At 42.3% G+C, this 14,865-nt stretch overlaps 1 protein-coding gene across 2 annotated transcripts in view; it reads right to left on the bottom strand.

The window, feature by feature from the left end:
* aff2 (AF4/FMR2 family, member 2) overlaps positions 1–14,865 on the bottom strand; it is a 188,057-nt gene that overhangs the window by 16,206 nt on the left and 156,986 nt on the right. The window contains exons 16-22 of one of the 2 annotated variants that reach the window (XM_063499843.1): positions 13,263–14,339; positions 13,048–13,163; positions 5,941–6,178; positions 5,507–5,640; positions 2,819–2,882; positions 2,105–2,241; positions 735–806 (exon numbers count right to left, since the gene is read on the bottom strand). In XM_063499843.1, coding sequence (XP_063355913.1) covers positions 735–806; positions 2,105–2,241; positions 2,819–2,882; positions 5,507–5,640; positions 5,941–6,178; positions 13,048–13,163; positions 13,263–14,339 — 1,838 coding nt within the window. Of the gene's footprint in view, positions 1–734; positions 807–2,104; positions 2,242–2,818; positions 2,883–5,506; positions 5,641–5,940; positions 6,182–13,047; positions 13,164–13,262; positions 14,340–14,865 lie in introns of both variants that reach the window. The other variant, XM_063499837.1, reaches the window with a different exon arrangement.

Genomic DNA, 14,865 nt, shown 5'->3' on the forward strand with positions numbered 1-14,865 from the left:
ATTGTCACGTAAATATTACAGTACTTTCACGTCCATGATGTAACACATTCTTGCTACTGAATACCTTTTTGCATATGCGACATTCCTGTTTGTTAAACCGTCGTTGCAGACAAATAAAGTATAAGTACATCTAAAAAAAACACCAAGCTGTGCGTTGCAGGGAACAGCTGTGATTGGCACGCCATCACGCAGTGATTTGGGGAGCGCTTGATTTGCTTTTACTTTTTGCGTTCTATTGGTCAAGTACTGACCAATAGAACGTGATCGAGATTAACATGAGACTGATTGTGCAGTCCCCTTAATTTTTTTGAGTGTACCGTATTTTCTGCACTATAAGGCGCACTTAAAATCCTTAAATTTTCTCAAAAATTGACAGTGCGCCTTATAACCCGGTGCATCTTATGGTCTGAAAAATACGGTAGTTGTCACAATGCCGACTTAAAAAGTAGCCAGCGTGCTCTTTTCTTACAAAAACCTGGCCAGATGCAGTCAAATGACCAAACAAGGAGTGCATGACTGAAAGGGGCTTAAGTCAGATAATACTTTAGATACGGTGCTTTGATACTGTTTAGTTTCGCTTAATGTGCCTTATGGTCTGAAAAATACGGTATATACTTTTTCAGGCAACTGTAATTTTTTAAACATTTTTCTAAATATATTTATTTTAGACAGCAGACATACTTTACATGATTCATTACACACACACGCGCACAGACAGTGAAAGTGTATCGTACCACAACACGGCGAGTTTCTTCTCAGAGATGGTGGCTAAATGGCTGGTGAAGTTCTTCAACCTCATGGCATACCTGCAGTGGAGAGATGCTCATTACTCATCTGTGGGCATTTGGGAGAACCGAATGTCAAAACAGAACTCTGAATTTTACAAAAAGCAGATGCATATATACCCAAGTTCTGCTCTTCACTTAGTGATCAATTCTTCCAGTTTACCAGCAGCCAACTGAAACACTCTGAATTGTTTGTAGGCAAAACAAAGTTAACTTTCTCTAACGCTGCGGGAGATACAATGCTCCTTTGGCCAGCCCTCTCTGTTCAGCACAACACTTTATCAGTCAAAATCAAATTCAGCCGTCATGATTGAGAGTTCATTGATCCCTGAAGGGAAACTCCGTCCTTTCCTTCTCTCGGGGAGTTCAGAGGTCAGAGTGACTGCAGCTGCTAAAAAGTCTGTGTTTTGCTCAAGGACCCTACAGCAGAATAGATGAGTGCAGGCACGCAGATCTTGAACCTGAGCACTTGAGTTAAAAGACTCTGTCCCACTACACCATCCTCCTCACAACAAGTCAACCTTCAGACTTAGCAGTCATCAGTTATTCTCAGTTGCTCTCTTATAGTTACACTCAGCAGCTCTCAAAAGATGAAAACCTGCAGAGATCCTGCAAGGCAACAGATTACACGTCTGTGGATGTTTTTATTTAAAAATGTTGGACTTTTTGACAGACAAAAAGGCGACGATACACCACCTTCGATACACTCACAAATCACATATCCTTGAATCGAGGTACCTCAGAGTAGACCGAGCCTATAGTCCACGTTTTTTAGAGTTTATAGTCATAAACTCTAGCTATAGTCAAATCTAAGGTTAGAGTTTATGAGAACATACAGCTGCTGTGGTATGGTTTACGTTATAGTTATAGTTATAGTTATAGTTACGTTCGGCACCTATCACATCAGTGACTTTACATCAGGGATGTCAAAATCATTTTGGAGTCTTTGCTGGGCCAATTCTAGCCCCCAAGCCTTATATTTGACATCCCCTCTTTATATAATAATGCTGTGAGGTCAAAGCTGGTGATGACCCTACTCCTTACTCAATTGTGTCAGAATATGTAACTTTGTTTCAGAATTGTTCTCCTTACTCTTGGCAATCATGGGACAAAGAAAATAATCACTCTGACTGAAACACGTGAAAACTAGTAACATTTTTTCTCAAACAGTCCTCGCTTTTCTCCAAATCACAGGGTTTCACCAGGTGGTACACTGCTTTGTATGAAGCTTTTCAAAATAAAATCACTGATCAGTTCTGTTCTACTAACCTGTTAAGAAACTAGAGAGCGTTTATTGATGTTTTTCTGTCCATCCCTACCTGATTAGTTCCACAGTCTCAGAGTACATTGTATATGGTGATTTGGCCTCTAGTGGATCTCGCTCCATAGCATTCCCACACTCTATGAAAGACAGAGCGCCGTCTGCGTAGTTCACTGCTTTCCCAAATTTGTCCATCTGCAGACAGAGGACAGGAAAGGAAAGAAAACAGGAAACAAATGTGAAATGAAAGGAGATGTAACAGAGAGAGAGAGAGAGAGAGGGGAAGGAAATGTGAATAAGCGGTAGAATGAGCGACGCCTTGACAGCATTGTGGCAGAAGCACAGCAGCCTCTTTGAATAATCTCCCACTAAGATGCAAATCCCTAGATAAATCTGAGGAAACAACTCGTAAACATAAGATAAATACCAAGTTAAATAAATCTCATTTCTTTGTGTGTGTGTGTGTGTGTGTGGGGTGGGGGGGTCCGATAATTCTTTTGATATTGTATGATCTTGCAGACATCATCAGTCCTTGAATGCAATGTCCCCTTAGAGACAAATGGTGCAATAAATAACACAAATTATACAGTACGGTCCTTGGTACCAAATAGATTTTCATTCTACTGAGACTTACAGTGCACACATAATTGCAGTCTAGACTGTAGATGTTAACACTGTGTGTTTCTGCTTTCACTGTCTGTCTGCCTCGTGTGCTTTAGCACCGAGTGCTGAAGGTGTGCGTCTACCTGAACTGGGTCACGCAACATCTTACCAAAGCATCAGCCTTGTGCTTCAGTCTCTTGGCCTCCTGCATGTAGTAGTCAGCACTGTGGACCCTGCAAACATAATGGTGACAAATAATACAGACCATAAAGAGCATGTGTGCGCTGACATGTTGTTTAACAAAACCTGAAAACAACACCCTGCATCACTGAGACAGATTTGCATAATCACGGACTACAAGTAGCTTGCAGTGAGCTACACACAGTCATCTACTTAGGTATACATACCTCAGGCTTAGTGTAACCTTAGTATAACAACAAGACATGTTGTTTCGTGAATAATGCAGAAGCCTTTTGGGACGAATATCCAAGATGATGTATCATCTTTCAACGTTAACACACATCTGGACAAATGATAAGGCTGCTACAGCTTTCCCCATCCACATACACTAACAGGCGAGTGTCTAGCCTTTAGTTGAAGTTGTAGTAAATAAGGCAAGTTTTGTTACAACAGAGGGTCGCACGACCAGAGAACCAAATCAGGGTTGAGCAGCAAAGACTGAAGATATTCAGTAAAGAGCTATGAAGAGCAGTTATGCTTGGCTGATAAAGTTGATTGTGACAGGACACTCGGTCGTAGCCATGACGGTAAACAAAATACACATGAAAGAATGATCAGAAACTTCATGAACTTTTTATACAATCATCACAAACTTACCAGCTGACTCTCCAAGTAAATGTGTAAAAAGATCACAGTGTCCCCTCCTGTTCCTGAGTTATGGCATTGATTAGTGATCAGAAAAGCGCTCCTGATTTATTGCCAGTATTTTTTTGTGAGGTCACTATGACCTTAACCCTTGAGCATGAAATACTAATAGGTGCAACTGAAGGTTTGGGCCAAAGTGGAAGAAATTCCCTCAATGTGTTTCTGAGACATCAAGGCCATGAGAACCAGAGAGCAGGACTGCAACTGCTGCCTCTGGCATGCAGGCATGAACAGACTTCCCAAGTAGCACAGCTAAGAACTGCACTGCAGCTAACATGATCTAGCAATAACTTACAGCTAGCCCTATGGAGTTTTGGACAGTTTTATAATGCCTTTCAGTTTAAATACAAAATTGTTATAAACATGTAATAACAGGCATCGCCTTGTGATCCCATTCTTATGTGTTATAGGTTTCCTGCTGTTCAACAGTCCTGGATCTTTTTGCCATTTCATGATGTGTTTTCAGTTGATGATATATCTGGACTGGAGGCCGGCCAGTTCACTACAATGAAATCATACTGTTGTAATAGATGCAGTTGGGGGTGTTTAAGTTTAAACACTTAATATGTTTCTTTGTTCTCCTTGCTTTGTTGAGAAACCTTTGCAAGAAACCTGATGTTTAGAATCCATGGTCCTCACCAAAGAGTGTGTTTCCTCCTTTAATAATGGTTTGTCTGGCTTTTACTACAGCTGTCTTCAACTGTTGTTTTTGTTTTTCTGGACTGAACTTTACCTTTCTTTACACTCTAAAACTGGGTTGCTTTGTTGCTGGTATCTGGCAGGTTATTGCTTATTTGTCCTGCTTAGCACCATCTAGTCAGCACTGCCTCATTTGGCAGAATCTGAGCTGAAAATAAAACTTTACCTGCCTGCTTCTGTGTTCTGTCACTTCATCAACACAAACACTCGTGGCCCAGTACCATTTGGAGCCATGCTCATGTCTCATACTGCCTCCACAGTCCAATCTATCTTTTCTATTGCTGAGGCTTATGAATGGTTTGCACCTTGTAATGAACCCTCTGTATTTGCTTTTGTGAAGTCTCTGCTTTATTACAGACTTGGATAATATTACTCACTCCTACCTCCGAGGCAGTGTTCTTCATTTGGATGTGTGTTGTTTTCTTTACAATATAAAGAATCCTGTAATCACACAGTAACAGTGTCCACTTTTTATATCATCAAGCTCATGAGTGCGTTATCCTTTTTATCAGAACCTACAACACAGTGCGTCCTGATTTTAACACTCCTAGTGTTCCCGGTATTTCTGAGATGGATTAGTTTTGTTTTTGGAGACAGCCTGTTCCTGTACACTACTATTCTTATTGTATATATTGTATATCTTATTTATCTGTTCCTCTGTCTCTCCTGCTGCTTTGAGCATGTACATGACAAAAGAATTTCCCTCGGGATAAATAAAGTTGTTCTTATTCTTATTCTTATTCCTCATCTGATCATGGGATCAGTGTTAATAGACCTCTCTGCACTGAATCACACTTGTTATTAATCTCTGTCTCTCTTCCACAACATGTCTTTATCCTGTTTTCCTTCTCTCACCCCAAACTGGACGGCCCCGCCCCTCCCTGAGCCTGGTTCGGCCGGAGGTTTCTTCCTGTTAAAAGGGAGTTTTTCCTTCCCACTGTCGCCAAAGTGCTTGCTCATAGGGGGTCATATGATTGTTGGGTTTTTCTCTGAATGTATTATTGTAGGGTCTGCCTTACAATATAAAGCACCTTGAGGCGACTGTTGTTGTGATTTGGCGTGGGGAAATTCCTCTCTGCATTTAACCCACTCACTCAGTGAAGCAGTGAAAGTCTAAACTTTATGCTCATATTGATCAGAAACTATAATTTGGATATTTTTTGTAAAACAGCTAAAATGACAAAAAATATGTTAAAAAAATAAAAAATATGGATCCAACTGTATAAACAATCAAATGTTTGTAATGCACATCGTGGTGTGTGCTTTTACTTACGTATCACTGAATGAGAGTTTGGGCCTGCGGGGTTCTGCGGGGTCCATCAGGGGTTCCGACCAAACCTCCGAGTCTGAATGACCGTTGGTATGGTAACCGTCTCCACAGGGCTTCTCGCCATGGGAATCCATTTCCTGTAGTAGAGAGGTTTTTGAAGTATATGCTTCCAACAGTCTTAATTAAGTTTATATTGTGTGGCTTTCAGTGACCACCTACTTAAACTTGAGCACTGGCGTCTGATTCACACTGACAGATTTAAACTTTGCTATTTACCCATAGCAGCTGTATTGAGCAGGAATGAGATGTGGTCACCCTTTCCTACAGTCTTCCTTAGATATAGCATCGTCATAATCTACTATGACACATCGGTGTTCATCATTAAAAGCTGACCACCAGGTCTGTGTCCACAGGACTGTATATATATAAGCACTTACACTGCCATTTCTCACATGCGCTGAGGTTTTTCCTTCACCTCTCCGGTGTCTGTGTGAGGAAGAGGAGGTGGAAGCAGCAGAGGCGGCGCAGGGCAGCATCCCAGCGGCGCTGGCCTCCTGGCTGAGAGAGGAGCTGCTGTCGCAGGGCCGTTTGCGAGGCGGATCATCAGACAGAGGGGACAGGAGCGGCGGGAGCAGCTTCTCATCGTGCCGTCGGGACTGCTTCCTGTTCAGAGAGCTACTGAACACGCACGCACGCACACACATACACACGCACAAACACACACACACACAAACACGCGCACACACACACGCGCACACACACGCACAAACACGCACACACACACACACACACACACATATGCACAAACACGCACGCACACACACACGCACAAACACGCACACACACAAACACGCACGCACACACAAACAAACACGCACACACACACACACACACATAGAGACAGAAAAGAAGTGAGATTATTTGTTTACTTGTGCAGAGGCACTGAATGCTATGTTTTTACTTTGTTCTGTGTTGTATCTGTGCTATGTGTGGGTTACTCATGGTATGCTAATCTCAGTGTAGCTCGTCCTGGCACTGTTAATTTTGCTCCAAAGACACAGACCAAGTGCAAGGGTCCTGAAGCCCTCATGTGGGGCTTTTTGCTACCTTTAAAAATTAAGTGAGTGATACTGAAACCAATCCCACGATGACTGAGGACTCCTCTTGTATCTACATTCAGTTTATTACTGGGTTCAGGACTGTTAGTGGCAAAAAAACACAAGACAGAATTTAGGGACTAATGAATGAATTTACCTTATTTGAAATCTGTGAACGATATTTTTTTCCCTGTAAAATTATTGGAATTCTGCCTTCCCCTGTAGCACGTCGACAATTATTCCCTCAGCCGCCTTATTGTAGCTCCTGTGACTCATATTGTTTGCAGCACAACAGATAATATTTTTATGTTTTTCCTCTCCCTGGAAACTCTGGGGGTTTGATGCGGTGAGGAAGTTGCTGAGCTCGCAGAACAAGGCCCCAGGCACCGACATTAGTGATAATAGACAAAATCATGGAGACAAAGACTAATTAGCTGCTGTGGAGTGTGTGCATGCAGAGCGCGAGTGTGTGCTTTTGTGTCTGCGCACGGCATAATTGATGTGTCTGCGGCTGTTTGTGTGCGTGCATATGCTAATTTGCGTGTAGTGGCGTGTCTGTCTTTAAGTGGACGCTGATGTGTGTGCAGGGAAGCAGGTGAGAGCACTCAGACTTCTTTTAAAGGCATAATAAGTTAACAAATTGAGAGGCTCTTAGAATAAAATGACCACAGTATATCTGCCAAATCATTTCCTGTAATGCATTTGCAGTGACTCAGTGAGAAGATTTATATTCCAACTGAAATGAGATTTCTCCTTTTTTTGGTACACTACAGCATTCATATCAGTCTTTAAATCACTTGTCGTGCGTTCGGCTTTGTCATACGAATTAAGAACCAAACAGCAGAATGCCACTTATGAGATTTTTTCCGGTTTTACTTTTTCCAGTGACCCTGCCGGTTTGTTGGGTCGACACAGACGGGAGCCGTCTCTTCCACACAGAGCGAGACACGAGCGAGTAGGAGCCCAGCATTAAACACTTATGTCAGCACCGTATCAAAAGTATTATCTGACTTAAGCCCCTTTCAGTCATGCACTCCTTGTTTGGTCATTTGAATGCATCTGGCCAGGTTTTTGTAAGAAAAGAGCACGCTGGCTACTTTTTAAGTCGGCGTTGTGACAACTCCCATATTTTTCATACATAAGGCACACCGGATTATAAGGCGCATTAAGTGAAACAAAACAGTCAGATAAGTCAAACTTTACTCAACTCATTCTTCTTGCTTCCTCCACTTCCGTACCATCGATTCATTACCGTTGAATTCTCTCACAGCTGCTCTATTCCCATGTTGTTATAGTACATTAATGACTAACCTTCTATTGTGAATGGATGATCTCAGTTGTTCTCCTGACTGAAGTTTGGTCCGTTTACAGCATCCTACCATGCGACTGCATTTGTCCCTAACCATCGGGAACCCTCACGTTAACTTTTATCCAGTGGAAAAAAATTAGCATTATGCTAACATAGCTGTGTCGCTAGCCACCACGCAGCACATCATTATATACCAGCTAGCCCAGCTTCAGTAACCCTACAAATGTCACTGCTGTTTAGTTTTCTGTCTTCATTTATGTTGAAAGTGATAGCAGAGCTGTACGTTTGAATTCTTTCAGAAATCTCTCAGTCTGAACATGCTATATCATGTTTAGGTGGAAGCTAGCGAGCTAACTTCCTGCTAACTTCTATCTCCGTTAAATGTAATAAATTCTGTTTTCATGGATGCCTGGATGTGAAACTTAATTGTTACACCTGGTAAAGCAGCAACACTGGTCATTTTATTAAAGATGAAAGAATTTAGACAGTTTTTAACTCTCCGTGATGCCGCAGTGTTTGTTTGACTTTGGGACCTGAAGGGGACGGAGTTTAGGACCCAGATTACTCCACGAGGCTCCTGACTACGGTAGCCGTAATGCTCCAACAATCCATCAAGCGGTGCACTTTGTAGCTTAGCAAAGTCATACTAAAACATTTTTTAAAGAGTTTTGAGCGCCGTGTAGCACATCAAATCGGTTCGAGGTCAGTGAGCACAACCAGAATTCATACATAAGGCGCACGGGATTATAAGGTGCACTGTCGATTTTTGAGAAAATTAAAGGATTTTAAGTGCGCCTTATAGTGCGGAAAATACGGCATGTATTACTTTCAGTATGGTGTGCTGTTACACCAAGGGGCGATCTCTGGAGCTGAAAAATGAAGCCGATACAGAACTAGCAAAAGCTGCAGTTCCTGTAGATGCCAATCCCACTTTTCTTTAGTTGTGACAAGAACTTCTTCAAAATCACTAAACATCTTTTGTATATTCTGAGATTTTACTTCGTTCTGTAATTCTACATCTAAAACAGACTGAAATATTTACAGAAAGTACAACTTGACTGTAGCTCACCTAGAACAATGCAGATAAAAGTCTGTGACGGGTCAGATTACAGATGAAAAGGAAAATGTTCACAGGAGGTAAATTCACCTGGTTGGTTCCAGCTGTTTCCAGAAGTCTTCTCTCAAAGCTTCTGACACACTAACAACAGCATAACATGACAAAAACACTTCATGAGTAACTTATGATAAATTACCCATAAAACTGTGACGGGATCAGTCAGGATCAAATAGAAAATGATGTTGATTAAAAGTTTTACTGAAGTTTGTGCGGGTGCATCCACCAAAATTCAGATAGGAGCCTCACTAATAATCCAAGAGGCTATTAAAATACATTCCCCATGGTAAGAAACGTTTTTTTCCTAAACATGGCTAAACCACCACGGTAACTTATGCTGAACACATAACCTGGCTGGGAGTCGGGAATTGGTTGTGTTTAAAATTGACTGTGAGCGCTGTGTTTTCACTGAGCCTATTATTGAAAGTTTTAAGTGCAATATAGACTTTCTGCTGAGGGAATAGGTTTTATATGTCCAAGTTGTTAAGCTCTACCTGACTAAAACCACTGAATGAAGCGTGTGTCACAATGTCACAGGAATGTACATGCATCAATACAGAAAACGTTTAAATGTTATACTTGATTCTAATCTGCTGCTAATCCTCTTTCACACGGATGGAACTGCAGCTACTGGAACACAGAACACACACCAAGAATATCAGTTCAATCAAAAAATTAATTTCACTTTGATCTGCCAACAAACTAAAGTAATTTCAAGGCGTCCTTTATTAGGTTCTGGGATGTTAACCTTTAATGTTTAAATGTATCCAGTTTAAAGTTTCAGAGCTCTAATGTGCAGCTGTCAGAAATAAAGCAGCACTGGAAGCAACTCAGCCATAAAATAATTAACTGGAATTAAAAAATGTATTTTACCGCCCTGTGCGCTAAATCACCAGATTAACGATTTTCTGCAGCATTAAGTTCTTGTCTTATTTGCAACTGTGCTGCATTTTTCGGTTATATTTTTAGGTTCTTTACAGATTTTTAATCACCTTTTTATCTTTAAGAGCATCTGATATGTGTCTAATTGCAGTAGGGGGCGCTCATAGGGATCATTTTTTGCAGAAGAAGTTACACGACAGGTGCGGCATGACGCAGGAAGCCCGGTTTAAGAGAAAGCTGATAACCAGCACTGCAATAGCTGTAAAGTCTTACTTGGGTCAAACTGGCCAACCCAAAGAAAACCTGGTTCTGTTAAACTTTATTTCACTGAACCTAGGATTCCCCTCAGAGCTCAGCCTGCCATGGCTTATACTTACTCAGCACCAGAAGGCTGTTCTGACCCAGTGTTTGTGTTGTTGTTTCTTGCAGTAAAAATAATGTATTATATGGAGCACAACTGGGCCAATGTGGATCCAGTGACTTACTGACCAAGACTAAATGTGATTTCTGTGCTGTTCTGGGGTCAAATCTCAGTCACATGTGGTCATCGCTGATTATCTGCTATCAAAATATGACCCAGCTGATTAAAACAGGTGGGATGATAACTGTCAAAAGTCACAGGAAACTGCCAACTGGATCTGAGGCAGATGATCACATCAGCCAATTCAGAGCTTCCGTAAAAAGCCTCCCGGATGATAAACGGGCTGCGACGACTACGCCAGTGTCACAGGTTCAACTCCAGGTCACTCCCTCTTTTCTCTGCCACCTCTCGCTGCCGTGCGTGCTTTGATAAAGCCGAGATGCTATAAAAATATTTCCTCTGTAGCTGTCACGTTGAGGCTTATTTATAGCGACAGCCCGCTTAGGCTGTTTTTAAATAATTCACACGGAAAGCCGAGATTCATGGTTTGTCATTCCCGTGTCACCGTGTGAATTGAACTCGCCTGTCTAGTGGCTCCGTCGCGGCATTCAAATTTTTAATCCTTCCTAAAAATACCCAGTCTCCAGTAAAGTTGCCTGATTACCTCTACTAGTGTCTATGACAGTCACATGAGGATGAGGAGCATAGCAGGCATTCAGGGAAGGATGAATCAGTGGAGGGAAAGCTGAGCCTTTTCCAGGTTTCAGGAATTTCTTAACTCATTTTAATAGAGTATTTAAAATTTTCATTCACAGGTTTCTTGGGATGATTTACACATAATTTACTAATGAAACGAGGCTTCATTGACTGTTTTTCATCATATGGTTCTTTTTTTTTTCCCTCACCTGCTCTGGAAAGGGTATTTGCAATGACCCTGAACTGTTGGTTTCAGACACTTTTTACCACCGTTGGCTCTGTATGATGTCACTATGAGCTGATATCCATGTTGCAAGTCAAGGTCAATGAAGTTGCCATATATGGTTCCACATTAATGAGTTAGATTTCTCACTGGATCACTATATAGTGTTATATGGAGTTGGGGCAACAATTAATATAAAACTGACTACCGTTGTTCTACATTTATGATAGAATATTGTTTTTTTCATTGCTGCTCAGTAGACATATCTGGTGCATGTCTAAAACTGGAGTTACCATCACTTGCACTAGATTTATATGAGCAGGGTATATGAATAAATATGGTGCCTTCATATTATGGCACCAATTTTTAGAAACCAAAGACAAACAACACCTGTTTCAACATTTAGAACAACTCTTGATATATTTGATGTATGGGTTTCATCAGCTTGCCACAGCTAGTTTTGATGTTACGATAAGTTTGGGAGTTTGGGTGAAAAACCCGATTTCCCTGAAAAAACGCTGATGTTTGAAATTCTCCAAGCCATTACTGATTGGTCAAATGCAATAGCATCACTATCTGTCACATGACCTGATTGGCTGGGAGAATTAAGTCCATTTAAGGAACCAAATATAGTTCCCCGTACATGTAAAATAAGGGATGAATGGAGCTAAAACAGCTTCTCTCAGACAGATGATGAACTAATGAGGTCCAGCATAAGGTAAACAAGGATTATATTGAACTGAAAACATGCAAAGCTAGCTGTGTTTTTATTAGCTGTGCGAGTACATCCAGGTAAAGCTGTGACTAAATCCTCTTTCGATTTCAATAAAGTAATGTGTAAGAAACTGAGCTGATGTTTCTTGTGGTTTTTTGTGCTGATTTTAGAGTCTGTGTATCTGTTAAACAGCATACCAGCTGCTTTGAATTTGTTTGTGATGAAAGATTCCTTCAGTAATATTTCCTCCAAAAAAAGGAGTGTATTGTTGCATGAGCCGGAGAGAGTAATGCTTGCTTTCATATCCAGGACCAGGAGGAGAGCGCGAGCACATTATCCTTTTGTATTGAATTTAACAGACTTTTACTTGTCTTTAAAGCACTTTGTGGTCTTGCACCAGCCTGTTTGTCTGGAATACCTCTAATCTATGAAAAAGGAGTGCACCACGTGCCCTCCGGCAGGACTCTTATTTATTTCATTTTTCATTTTTTAAGTGCAGAAAAAAGTTTTTTTGTTTGGCAGGTTTTACTACATTGACTGAGGACGTGGACAGCTCTAACCGATGGTAGATCTGCCTTTAAAAAAGTGACTGGACTCCTTATAGATCAGATTTGCATGACTCACAGATGACTTTTTTTCAGCCTCTTGGTTCATCCACCACCTTCTTTTGGTTGGCTGTCGTTTGTAAACAGAAGCACTGAACAGTAGGTGGGCGGGGCCAGAGATGACCACATCATAACGAGGTGTAAAAGAAGTAGAACTAGAGGAACAGAGGGTTCAGAGCTACTCGCACATACGTTAATCTCATTACTCGACACTTTGGCCACGTTTACGCTGGCATCCACCATTGTGCCAATGTACGTATGACAGAAAATAAGAAGCAGCACAATAGGATGACACTTTGCACAACATGTCTTCAGGCTGTGCTGCATTCTGATCTATCGATGCTACTGTTTGTGGATTGGTATCAGCACAATTAGTGAAAAACCCCTTGGACATCTGGCTCGTTGATAATGAGGGAGTGATGCCAAAACTTGATCTATGTAGTGTTTCGGGCTTTCATTACAGTACAATCTCTTCCTCATCCCGCTGAGTCCTTTCCCAGAGCTAATCTGCCGGGTGGCTCGTGTGCACTGTTAATGCTTACTCTGCCGTGCTGCTCTTATGGTTGTGTATTGGAGAGATGCAGGGTGGGAGGAGCAGACAGTCTTTGTCCAATCGCAGCTTCTTATTGCAGTTCACTGATGAGTCTCCGTGGTCCGACTAGAAACAGAGAAATCAGAATTCACAGATGTGAAGGAGTGAAATAAACAGCCAGCAGAACAGTTAAGGCGGTATATGTGAACAAACGCTGCTTCACACCTTGTGTTTCCTCTTGCTCTTGCTTGTGTGTTTCTCGGGTGGAACCACCATGTTTGCAGCCGCCTGCCTTCTGTGTTTACCTCCGTTCTCTGCTCTCTCCGTCCTCCCAGCCAGCCTGGGATTAGTCTGCTCTTGCACGGGGTTGTTGTCCGGGACCCCCAGACCCTGGCACATCTTCTCTCTGTCCCTCACCGCCGTCCTCTCTCTCTCCCCAAGTCCGAATCTTTCCCTGTCCTCTCTGTCCATCGGCCTCTCTCTCTCTGTTAATCGCTCTCTGTCACCTTGCTTCTCTCTGTCCTGCACTAAACGCTCATTTTCTTCCTCCTGTCTCTCCCCTTTCGTCAGCTTCTGTCTCTCCCTGAGCCCCGGCCACTCTCTGTCTTCCTGCTTCTGTCTCTCCCTCTCTGCCACACCTATCCTCTCCCTCTCCCCTTGTCTCTCTCTGTCTCTCCCCTCACTCCCATCCCTTTCTGAAATTCCCACCCTTGATCTTTCCCCTGCGGCCTGGCCGGGCACACTGCTGAGCAGGCTCAGGTCAATTTTCACCCATAAACTCTGGATCTCATGGTATTCCCTCAAGGGTGAGAGAGGCACCTCGTGTCCCAGATTGGAAGGCGGTGACATGGGCTCCAGGTCTTTGCTTTGCCCTCCTAACCCTCCAGGATCGGGAACAGAGGTGCCAAATGAACCACTTATGTTGCTAATGCTCAGGGAGTTACAGCTACTACTGCTGCTGTTACTACTGCTGCCGATGCTACCGTTACTACTGCTGCTGCTACCGTTAGTGGGCACGTTGCTACCATCTTTGACTCGAAGTCCCTTCCCTCCAAATGTTCCCAGACTCCCCACACCGCCAGCAGAGCCAAGGCATGGGAGAAGAGGCGCGTGCATGTGTGCGTTGGACAGAGTCTGCGTGTTAATCGCAGAGCGTGTCGTCTGTGGCGGCAAAGCTGGGATTTTGATGGCTTCCTCCGTATCCGACTGGCATTCTGACGAAGAGGAGGAGGAATCTGTTTCGATGAATTCTCTGGACTTGGGTGTGATCCTGGTGCTGGGACCTCTGTGCTTCCGCTTGTCCTGATGAAAATATATGTAAATGTATGAAAAGGAGCAACAAAATACAAGATACAAGTCTAGAAAAAACGGCACATATAACAAAGGAAGCTTCTCATCTTTAGCCATCTCTTATATCCCGTCCACTAATGCACTTTTAAACCCCGACGAAGAAAAAAAACCTGGTGTAGACAAACGTTATAATCAAAAGCAAAGCACATACAGCACATTACTGAATGTGATAATATCATGCAAATTAGGCAGCACGAGTTGCCAGCTTGTTCCACTAATCTGTGAAGCAAAAAGAAACATGTTTGACTGTCTCGTTTTGAATGTCACTGATATTCGCTGCACACAAGTCACACAGTTGAGCGCAGGCGGTCTGTTTGTCACATGCAAATTAAAAGATGCGTCTCACATTTCTTAGTTGAGTTCTTTCTAAGATGCGAGGGCACAGTTTCATAAACAAGTGCATCTTTATTATAGAAACTTTTCCAGTTTTCTCTTTAAAGATCCTGTTTTGATGCACTTCTGGATTGCTTCTGGTAAA

This window comes from Pelmatolapia mariae, linkage group LG2 (assembly GCF_036321145.2).
Source record: "Pelmatolapia mariae isolate MD_Pm_ZW linkage group LG2, Pm_UMD_F_2, whole genome shotgun sequence".
NCBI lineage: Eukaryota > Metazoa > Chordata > Actinopteri > Cichliformes > Cichlidae > Pelmatolapia > Pelmatolapia mariae.